This window comes from Balaenoptera musculus, chromosome 2 (genome assembly GCF_009873245.2).
Source record: "Balaenoptera musculus isolate JJ_BM4_2016_0621 chromosome 2, mBalMus1.pri.v3, whole genome shotgun sequence".
NCBI lineage: Eukaryota > Metazoa > Chordata > Mammalia > Artiodactyla > Balaenopteridae > Balaenoptera > Balaenoptera musculus.
The window spans coordinates 134,195,522-134,207,015 of NC_045786.1; the positions used below are offsets into that span (position 1 = coordinate 134,195,522).

At 41.3% G+C, this 11,494-nt stretch overlaps 1 protein-coding gene across 3 annotated transcripts in view; it reads left to right on the forward strand.

Annotated features, from left to right (window-relative positions):
* Positions 1–8,554, forward strand: part of DAAM1 (dishevelled associated activator of morphogenesis 1) — a 173,385-nt gene extending 164,831 nt beyond the window's left edge. For all 3 annotated transcript variants that reach the window (XM_036842628.1, XM_036842627.1, XM_036842629.1), the window contains 3 exons: positions 1,856–1,987; positions 4,666–4,836; positions 5,833–8,554. In XM_036842628.1, the coding sequence (XP_036698523.1) occupies positions 1,856–1,987; positions 4,666–4,836; positions 5,833–6,042 (513 nt within the window). In that variant the 3' untranslated portion in view covers positions 6,043–8,554. The remainder of the gene's footprint in view (positions 1–1,855; positions 1,988–4,665; positions 4,837–5,832) is intronic.
* Positions 8,555–11,494: the final 2,940 nt, after the last annotated feature.

Sequence of the window (11,494 nt, forward strand, 5' to 3'; positions counted from 1 at the left end):
GTTGACTCTGGATCACGGGAGCCTGGCAGTGGCGGGCTGCACAGGCTCCCGGGAGGGGCGGTGTGGAGAGTGACCTGTGCTCGCACACAGGCTTCTTGGTGGCGGCAGCAGCAGCCTTAGCGTCTCATGCCCGTCTCTGGGGTCCACGCTGATAGCCGCGGCTCGCGCCCATCTCTGGAGCTTGTTTCGGCAGTGCTCTTAATCCCCTCTCCTCGCGCACCAGGAAACAAAGAGGCAAGAAAAAGTCTCTTGCCTCTTTGGCAGCTCCAGACTTTTTCTCGGGCTCCCTCCCGGCTAGCCGTGGCGCACTAGCCCCCTTCAGGCTGTGTTCACGCCGCCAACCCCAGTCCTCTCCCTGCGATCCGACCTCCGAAGCCCGAGCCTCAGCTCCCAGCCCCACCCGCCCCGGCGGCTGAGCAGACAAGCCTCTCGGGCTGGTGAGTGCTGGCCGGCACCAGTTCTCTGTGCGGGAATCTCTCTGCTTTGCCCTCCGCACCCCTGTGGCTGCGCTCTCCTCCGTGGCTCCGAAGCTTCCCCCGCGCCGGCCCCCCGTCTCTGCCCGCGAAGGGACTTCCTAGTGTGTGGAAACCTTTCCTCCTTCACAGCTCCCTCCCAGAGGTGCAGGTCCCGTCCCTATTCTTTTGTCTGTTTTTTCTTTTTTCTTTTGCCCTACCCAGGTATGTGGGGAGTTTCTTGCCTTTTGGGAGGTCTTAGGTCTTCTGCCGGTGTTCATTAGGTGTTCTGTAGGAGCTGTTCCACGTGTAGATGTATTTCGCATGTATGTGTGGAGAGGAAGGTGATCTCCATGTCTTACTCTTCCGCCATCTTGAAGCTCCCTGCCCTCCTTTTATGAGTGAAGAAACTAAGGCCCAGGCTACTTGCCATGGATAAGTACCAAATCAGTGGTAGAACTGAATCAGAACCCCTAGCCTGTGACCTCTACCGCCCTGCTTGTTAGAATCTCTGCCAAAGCAGGTATGGAAGAAAATAGAGATCCAGATTAGGTCAGTAGGTACACAGAATAGTTGTCACTGAGACCCTGGAGTCAGGCAGATGTGAGTTCAAATTTTGGTTCTATCACTTATCAGCTACTTGACTTTGAGCAAAGAATTTAATCCCTCTGAACCTCAATTTATGTGTCTGTACAATTGGGATAATAATGCCTCACTCATAGAGGCTTTGTGGGATGAAATAAGAAAATGCATCTGGCAATGGTTGAAATTATTACTGAAATTGATTTGAATAATCTGTGTTCATCACCATGGTAATGGAGAATATGGATGATTAATGAGACACTAATACTCCTACCTGTCTGCTCACAACATCCAAATGGTATGGATGAGAAGAAAAATGGCGTTATGGTGCCAAACGCTGCAGTTGAAATTCTACTGACCTACATATCACAGTTTAGGAAATAAGTAGACTTGGCAGAGATGGAGAGAAGGAAAAAATCAAAAGTACCAGAGATCTGAGCACAGAATATCAACAATCAAATTCTCTTGCTTTCAGTCACACACCTTTTGAATCCAATTTGCTCTCCATTATTTGTTTAACTTCTCTTAATTTTATCCAAATGCTAATCTCCTTACATTCTAAAGCCAGTATACAAAATCACACCAATAAAGTACTCAGATGACTAGTTAAATTGCATTTTGCAACTGTGTGTGGGCACATGGGCTTGGCTGTGGCAGGGTTGGTGGAAGGGCAGGGGGAACTGGACTATCATAAAATGTTTCACACTAATTTTGATGGGTTTGCCATTCTGACTTATTAAATTTGAGGCATAAGGAAAATGAGACAAAGGGGTGTCTGTGTTTGAAGCCTACATTGACATTATCCATTTCCTGTGTTTAAGGAGCTGGAATATCAGAAGTCTCAGCCCTCACGGCCTGGAGATAAGTTTGTGTCTGTTGTCAGCCAGTTCATCACAGTAGCCAGCTTCAGCTTCTCTGACGTTGAAGATCTTCTAGCAGAAGCTAAAGACCTGGTAAATTTCCCCTTGCGCACTGAATGTTGCTTGACAGAGCTGGTACTTTCAGATGTTACAAGTATACTTTCATTTCTAGGGCTGTGATCAGTTGAAACACATGCTCTCTAACTGGCCTTTAGGTTAGTAAGACCTTGAAGTATCTGAATGGTGTAAAACAAGTAAATACTTCGACAGTTTTAAATACTTCGATAGTTTTTCTCTTGATTGTTATTGGATCAAAGTAATTATCTCTGGGAAACAGAAAAGAGTAGATTATGAAAACCAAGGGCAGGATGAAATGTGAGATCAAGGTATGACTGAGGCCTTGTGCTTCAGAAACTTGTAAGGTGCTCACCTGAGATAGAGACTTAGGAGGGCAGGATATTCCCTCTTTAAATCTCTAGAAGAACTTACTAAATGATAGGCACTTTAATTCAGAGCCTCATTGCAAAAGGCATATTTTTAATAAGGCTTTTTTTAAAAATAAATTTTGCTATTACAAAATCTTGTTTTCCTGTAAGGGAAGAGTTTTCATTGGCAAATAACCAACAAACACCTTAAAATCCCCTTGCCCCATCTCTCTGTGTCTCTCTCTGGTTATTTCCTCTTCCAAAATTCATACACATTCATATACATGTGCACATTCTCTTATCCCCTTCTCATTGTTAACAAATGTCATTAAGCTGCTATCCACCCTACTGAGTTCCTCCACACTGCCCATCTCTCAGTTGTGACAACACTCTTTTGCTTTAACTTGAATCTTTCCTTTGAAACTTGAGTAATGAATCTCATTTCTCTGTGGTCCCCTGTTCAGTTGTAGATATGGATGATTGTATATGTAAGTGTACACACATACTCAAAGTTCAGAAGTGGACTGTGTTAAGATACACTAGCTAATCTCAACATGAAACCCCACCTCCAATGTTATTAAATAAATGGAAGACAAGATATGTTTGAATGACCGCTGGTAGAGGTCCAGCCCCTGGTACCCCTGATTGAAATCAGTGAACTGATGTCAGCAGCCTCCCCTGTGATGGCCGCCACCTCAATCCAGGCAATACAGTACCTACTTCATCACGGGCTCAAACATTTTTCTAAGAATCAACTGAATAGTTAATTTTTGATTTATACACACTCTTTTTTTTTTTTTTTTCAATTTTAGTGTGGGAACTTTAGTCTGGGACTAGTTTTGTTCAGATTTCTAAGACTAAAATATACATGACTTCATCATCACTAGAATTCCTAGATAAAAAGATCATTCAGGATGGCTTTGAAGTGCCTGAACTTGAATGTTTTAGAAACTCAATTGTAGGCTAGCTGTTGCTGTTTTGTTCATACCAGAACTTTTAGAAATTAGCTTATAAAACCATGGAGCAACTGAAGCGCTGCATGTGGTGTATGAAGAATGTCGTATTTTTCCCTAAAGAGCTTAGTTTCTAATAAAATATTTCCAAATAAGTAAAAGATGGAGAATGCCTCGATGAAGAGAAAAATGGTAAAAAAGCATTATTATAAATTTAAAGATATGAAATATATATGTAAAACAATTGAAAATTGTCTTATTTAAGAATAAATGTTGAAAATATTTCCTTTACAGAGATGGGATTGCCAAAATGTCAGGAAAACTTAACAATATACTAAAGACAAGTAGTGCAAGAAAGATAAAAGCAATTAGACCATGAAGTATTTATGCTGTCCTCCCCAACCTAAGAGTTTCAAACTGTGAAGAAAATGAAAGACCTGGAAATTTTGAAGTAGTTGATTAGGCATAGGGAGTAAGAATTTGTTTGACCTTGAAGTTAGAAACACTGTCCGTTGTAGCTTAGACGTAAGAGCATTAGATCCTTACAGAAGGAGATATAGTTCTAAAAAAACAACTTGACTGGCATTGAACAGTATTTGGATGGTCATAATAATGCTAAGACACTTGAAAGCATACTACCTCGAGTTGTGAAGATAACAACCAGAAGAACTAAAAACAGAAATGTTAAACTAAAAAGACTGGCTGTGCTATTTTGTTACCCTATATATTTTTTAATTTAATTTTTAAAAATTCGCCCTTAATATTTTGCATTTTATCTGTTTTTAAAAGATTTGGCTTGAAAGGGGTTCTAAAACAAAGGATTTAGAATAAAATTGTATTCTCAGTTATGAATTTTGGGTTGCCTTAATGATTCCATAATCAGTGAGTGTTTGCTAATCGAGGCCCAGGAAGTACAGTAATACCAATATTATTTATGATTAGTAAAAAGCAGCTAAGAAACACTGTATCCTATTTGCTTTTGATACTAACCACATGGCACCAATAAATGATACTAAACTACTTCAAAGAAAAGTTAAAAGTACAAGTTTCCTTACCCCTGCTGAGTTTGCTCTTAGTTTTATGTCCTGAGTGCTCTGCCCTGTGATATTCTGCTTTCTTGTTTTTACCACTGTTTAGTTAATAAAGAGTCATAGGATGTAATCATAGATGTTAAGCTGAAATGAGGTGGACAAGGATAAATGGTTTCGCAAGTCGTGGAGTATTACATTTTTTCCTTTAGAAGCGATTGATAGACATGTTCAGCAGCCAAAGATAAACCCAGCGAGTTATATTTGACTCAATTTGACCTTTAGTCCCTTGAGAGAGATTGATATTTATGTGATCATGGCATTCTCTTGGAAGACTGAACTTCTTAAAACCTTCTTTTTTCCAGTTTACTAAAGCAGTGAAACACTTTGGGGAAGAGGCTGGCAAAATACAGCCAGATGAGTTCTTTGGCATTTTTGATCAGTTTCTTCAGGCTGTGTCAGAAGCCAAACAAGAGAATGAAAACATGAGAAAGAAGAAGGAGGAAGAAGAGCGCCGAGCTCGAATGGAGGCTCAGGTAAGTGGGTGGCCAGTTCCACCCCCGGAAAGTTCTGCTGCTGCAACTCCTTGGTTTTTAGGAAGCGCTCTGCCATGCTGGCAAGAAGGAGGGCATCAAAGTCCTCTCTAGAAGGCTGCTGGGAGTTTCATTCGGTAGAAAGTTTCTCTTGGGCAATGTGGCAGTCTATATCCAAAGCCTAAAAAAAATATATCCCCTTCCTTTGATCTGGAGTTCCACTTCTTAGAAATCATTGTAAAGAAATAATCATACATGTGCACAAAGAGAGCAGCAGTCTTTATGATAAGCCCTAACCTGGAACAACCTAAACGTTTACCAACTGGGCATTAGTTCTAAATGATGTAATAGCTACATAGTGGACTGTTTATGCAGTCCTTAAAAGTCATGTCTTTAAAGAATATTTAATGATGTGAGAAAGCTTAGATAACAATGGTTATCTCTTGATAAACAAAAGGGGAAAAATTATCCTTAATTCTTTAAGGATATCTAAATTTTCTATAATGTGTGTGTATTATTTGGCTCTTAATAATAGTAACTTTTGCATAGCAGGTTCCAGGCATCCACAGTAGATACAGGCTTAGCCTTTGATGTCAGGAACATGGCCTAATGAGCATTTTGCTTTAGTGTCTCTATATCATCAAAGAAACCAATATTTGGGGTCTATTTAATAGTGATAACTTTCTTATTCCATCATAGAAATATGAGTAGCCTTAATTGCTCTCTTTTTAACTAGAATATCATGGGGTTTACCCAGATTCTAGACAGCAAGAGTCTAATCACAAAGCGGTGGTCATTTTTTTCATTGTTCCTTGCTTCTCTGATGAGCCCTCATGTCCCAGTCATGCTCTCTCGTGACATCCAAGGGGGCTGGCAGCTGTCAACAAACGTGGCTCAGTGTGACTGACGCACCATCATGTTCCACAGAATTCATCTCCACTCAATACAAAATACAATATTATTTTGACACTTCTCTAAGAGGTCACTTTCCATTTGCAGCTCAAGGAACAACGTGAAAGGGAACGGAAAATGAGGAAAGCGAAAGAGAACAGTGAAGAAGGCGGAGAGTTTGATGACCTGGTTTCCGCTTTGCGGTCAGGAGAAGTGTTTGACAAAGACCTTTCTAAACTGAAACGGAATCGCAAGCGCATTACCAACCAGATGACGGACAGCAGCCGGGAGAGACCGGTCACAAAACTTAATTTCTAATTTCCCTTGAATACTTTTTTAGAAAGCTCATTAGCGGCCCTTTGAAGTGACTAGAACTTTTCATTACACTGCCTTGCAATCCAAACAGTGGCAATTTCTCCTTTCATCTGCGAGTGAATGCGTGAATGTGTGTGTATGTAAATGTATGTGTGTGTATATATGAAGAAATGTATATAGAAATCTGAGCGTTGTCTGGAGACCTATATGTTTGGTTAAAAAAAAAAAAAATCTATGTTTATGTATGTGCTCAGAACCCATTTGTGTATGCATTCATATTGAGTGTGGCTCATCTTCTTCCCCTGAACACCATGACTGTTCAGAAGCACAATAGTATCTCCTCAAAGAGATACAGAGACATTCCCTAGAGTAAAAAGAAAAACAAAAGAAAAAAAATAAAGCTTGAGAAATATTTTATGGTTTCCAAGCTTGATATACTTTGAAATTATTTTCACTGGTGAAACTGGTGTTGGAAAAAAATATATAGATTTAAAATGGTTTTTGATAGTTGACAGTATGATGCTGGCACATCGCATCAGTAGTTGATAGGACCAGCTTAGAATTTCTGACACTGGTGTGGGGATGCAGTCTGTAAATGTTTATTGAGAACATCTGGCACAATCTGAATTATGTAGAATGTCAATCAGAGTTCTTTTATACGTTTAAAACTTGGACATCAATTTTTTTCCCCCCTAATTTCATCGAGTTCTCTGCCAAGCACTCTTGATGATTTCTTTACATTGCTTTTGGAAAGAACACTATCTAAATGCAATCCATGCTCTTGTTAAAGAACAAAATTACCATAATGTGCTTGTTTTCCTAAAAATATAGACCTATAAACTTTAAAAATAAAATTTCCCACCCAAGACCTACAAGGAGGAATTCTCTGAAGGGATAAAAATTATTTTTAAAAAAATTTTATGGGGTGCATTTTTTTTTTTTTTGGTATTTTCTGTTTTGTAGGACAAGCTGCATCTTCTGTAAATATAGGTCTGGACTAAAGGACATTTAGTGAATGCACAAAATGTCAACACCACCAACAGAGATGCCAAGAGCTATTTATCTCTAAGTATGTTTGATGTGGTTTGCTGTTTATATGTTGTCATTTTAAATTGTGTGTCAGTAACGCTACCTGTAAAATTTCAGTCCAAAAGATAAAGCTCTCAGGGAGAAATGAATAAAAACAATGAACATTAGAAAATAAAATATAGATGCTTACCATTAACCTACCAACTCTTAATATCCTTAAATTATATGATATATAAAGAGGACTGTTACTTTTTTTTTTTTTGCTTTGCTTTATTTATTAGTAGTTGGGGAGGGGAGCTAAGGTTCTCTGTTTTCTTTCCATCGATCCTGTTGTGGTTGGGTTTCCTGTGGAGAGAGTAGTTTGTCCTATTGCACTAGAACGTTATTTACTCACTAAATTGAGTTTTTCAGTCAATTAACAAATATTTATTGAAACACCTACTATGTGCCAGGCATAGTAGGGCTACAGTGGTAAGCAAGACAGAGCCCCTGCCCCCAAGGAGCTTATGCTTTAATGGGGACAGTTAAGGGGCAAACAGAATACCGATGCGTGCGCTGTACAGGAATCGTGCTATTTAAAAATAATTTGTATAAACTATAATGCCTAGCGCAGATGGCAAGGTCTCTGCGCTACATGAAAGCTGTGAAATAGTGCTCTAAGAGTTGGCAAGAGCCATGGTTTTACGTTTCTTCCCCCCCTCACTGCAAACTTAGCAACTTTCTACACATTATATGGATGACTCTAGCAAATAAAACAGTCACAAATACACAGCAGACGTCGCGCTCCCCCAGCTCCTATGTACCAAGGTCTGCAAGTACACCACATTAAAGGTGCAGACGAGACTTTGCTCAAAAAAGCTTGGCGGTGAGGAGGAGTGGGATGTGCTAGTGGGTTTGTCTATTCCTTAACTAAAGTGCCTCTATATATATTCCTTTCTATTTAGAGCAGGGGAAATTTGATCTGGCTCAAGTTTGGAACTGTCTTTTGAAAATGGCTTTGTTTTACAGTTTAAGGAATGGACAAGTGGAGGGAGAGTCACATAAAGGAGCAAGTTTGTGTAGCATGTTCCTCTCGCCCTTTTTCATCATCCTCATTTTGATATGGCCATCCTGGTAGGCCTTCTTTGCCATTTCCATTTTTCGTTTCTTTCCCCGAAAGCTGTGTGCAGGTAATTCCATGTGCCATTGTTGAAAAAAAACCCCTACTTTTTAGATTGGTGCTGGTGTAAGTAGCCACTTTTTCCTCTCTTGGATGTGTATTTTAAAAGTTTTTTGTTTGTTTGTTTTTTTAAATTAATGCCAAAAAGAAAAAGCATTATAATTTGTAAACTTAATTGTATGTCTTGTATCTTATTAGCTTAGTAGTTGGAACCACTTAGTCTTTAGGCGCGAGACTGTTGTTATAGTACCAAGAAAAAATGTTGTGTTATGAGACTGTAAATTTTTTTTAAATAGCAACATGCAATAAAGAGATGAATTCATTAGGTGTTATGTATATGCTTTCTATGAGTTATTAAAACAGCATTATCAAACTTCTTTGCACTTTCCACCATTAAATTGAAATATTGCAAGTTGTTTACTAAATCAGAAATGATACATTTTTTAAACCTGTACGTACTGGGCCTAGAGAAGTATAGTTTTCTGCTATGGCAGTGTTCAGCATGTCCACAGACTACCATATACTACCTCCTTCTGTAACATGTTTTTGTTATAACTCTGTATGCATTGAACAGTTTCATGGTGGAGCTACTGGTGAAATTATTCAACTGGGGATATAGAAAAGAATCTCTAATCTCTACAATCAAAATCTGTTTCATTTTGAAGCATTTCCTTTTAAAAAAATTAATTTATGATATAGGTCAATATGGGAAGCGTCACCATATGGAAGAAGGAGTGCATATTCTGTTCTCTGAAAATTGGGACTCTCAGCCCCACATCACTTCAGTTTCCTGGCCATCCTCTACCCAATTCGAAGTCAAGCTGAAAACAAATTATCCTAGTGGTTGCTTGAGAATCCAAGCACTTCTGACCTTGAGAGTAGACTCATAATGTTCTTACAATTGCTAACCATCTTGTTTTTTTCTATCTAGTCCCTGGATACTACATAGTATCCAAAGGCTACTTTGTTCTTTTACACTGGCATCCAGACGGGAGAGATCCTGCTGCATGGTCAGCAAATTTTATATTCCTCCCTACAAACATGGGGACCTACATACAGAACCATCTAGACCCTCAGCAGCCCTTGGTGTATTGATAGAAACAGGGTAAAACCTGAAACTTGCAGATCATTATGCTTATTTGTACATCTTCACTTTTCCCCAGAAAATCATCACTGGGGAAAATGTGCTTCTGTCAGGCAGTAAAGCTGTTCAAACCCTCCAGGATTCTGCCCCTTTCCTACGCTTAACATGGGTTTGTCAGGCAAAAGGATAATCTTTAATAAACTAGTTTGGACACAATCCTTTAAAAGGTCAAGCTCTGAAAGGGGGAATTTTCTGTGACTTTTTTTTAAACAACAAACACCACCTGTTTCCTAATCATATAGAAAACCTAACTTAAGACACCGCCCCCCCACGGTTTGGAGGAGCTTCAAGATGGCGGAAGAGTAAGACGTGGAGATCACCTTCCTCCCCACAAATACATCTACATGTGGAACGACTCCTACAGAACACCTACTGAACGCTGGCAGAAGACCTGAGACACCCCAAAAGGCAAGAAACTACCCACGTACCTGGGTAGGGCAAAAGTAAAAAGAAAAAACAGAGACGAAAGAATAGGGACGGGACCTGCACCTCTGGGAGGGAGCTATGAAGGAGGAAAGGTTTCCACAAACTAGAAGCCCCTTCACGGGTGGAGACTGCGGGTGGCGGAGGGGGGAGCTTCGGGGCCATGGAGGGGAGTGCAGCAACAGGGGTGCAGAGGGCAAAGAGGAGAGATTCCCGCACAGAGGCTCGGCGCTGAGCAGAATTCACCAGCCTGAGAGGCTTGTCTGCTCACCCGCCGGGGCGGGCGGGGCTGGGAGCTGAGGCTCGGGCTTCGGTCGGATCGCAGGGAGAGGACTGGGGTTGGTGGCGTGGACACTGCCTGAAGGGGGCTAGTGCACCAGAGCTAGCCAGGAGGGAGTCGGGGAAAAAGTCTGCAGCTGCCGAAGAGGCAAGAGACTTTTTCACGCCTCTTTGTTTCGGGGTGTGCAAGGAGAGGGATTAAGAGCACTGCCTAAACGAGCTCCAGAGACGGGCGCGAGCTGCGGCTATCAGCGCAGACCCCAGAGACGGGCGCAAGACGCTAAGGCTGCTGCTGCCGCCACCAAGAAGCCTGTGTGCAAGCACAGGTCACTATCCACACCTCCCCTCCTGGGAGCCTGTGCAGCCTGCCACTGCCAGGGTCCCGTGATCCAGGGACAACTTCCCTGGGAGAACACACGGCACGCCTCAGGCTGTTGCAACGTCATGCCAGCCTCTGCCGCCGCAGGCTCACCCCACATTCTGTACCCCTCCCTCCCCCCAGCCTGAGTGAGCCAGAGCCCCCAGATCAGCTGCTCCTTTAACCCCGTCCTGTCTGAGCGAAGAAAAGACGCCCTCAGGCAACCTACACGCAGAGGCGGGTCCAAATCCAAAGCTGAACCCCGGGAGCTCTGCGAACAAAGAAGAGAAAGGGAAATCTCTTCCAGCAGCTTCAGGAGCAGCAGATTAAATCCCCACAATCAACTTGATGTACCCTGCATCTGTGGAATACTTGAATAGACAACAAATCATCCCTAAATTGAGGCAGTGGACTTTGGGATCAAAGATATATATATATTTTTTCCTTTTTCTCTTTTTGTGAGTGTGTATGTGTATGCTTCCATGTATGATTTTGTCTGTATAGCTTTGCTTTTACCATTTGTCCTAGGGTTCTGTCAGTTTTTTTGCTTTTTGTTTTTTAGTATAGTTTTTATCTCTTGTTATCATTGGTGGATTTGTTTTTTTTGTTTGGTTGCTCTCTTCTTTCTTTTTTTTTATTACTTTAAAAAAATTTTTTTATTTTTAATAATTACTTTTTATTTTAATAACTGTATTCTATTTTTTTTTCTTTCTTTTTTTCTCCCTTTTATTCTGAGCCATGTGGATGACAGGGTCTTGGTGCTCCAGCTGGGCGTCAGGCCTGTGCCTCTGAGGTGGGAGAGTCGAGTTCAGGACATTGGTCCACCAGAGACCTCCCAGCTCCACGCAACATCAGACAGCAAAAATCTCCCAGAGATCTCCGTCTCAACGCCAAGACCCAGCTCCACTCAACGACCAGCAAGCTACAGTGCTGGACACCCTATGCCAAACAACTAGCAAGACAGGAACACAACCCCACCCATTAGCAGAGAGGCTGCCTAAAATCATAATAAGTTTACAGACATCCCAAAACACACCACTGGACTCGGCCCTGCCCACCAGAG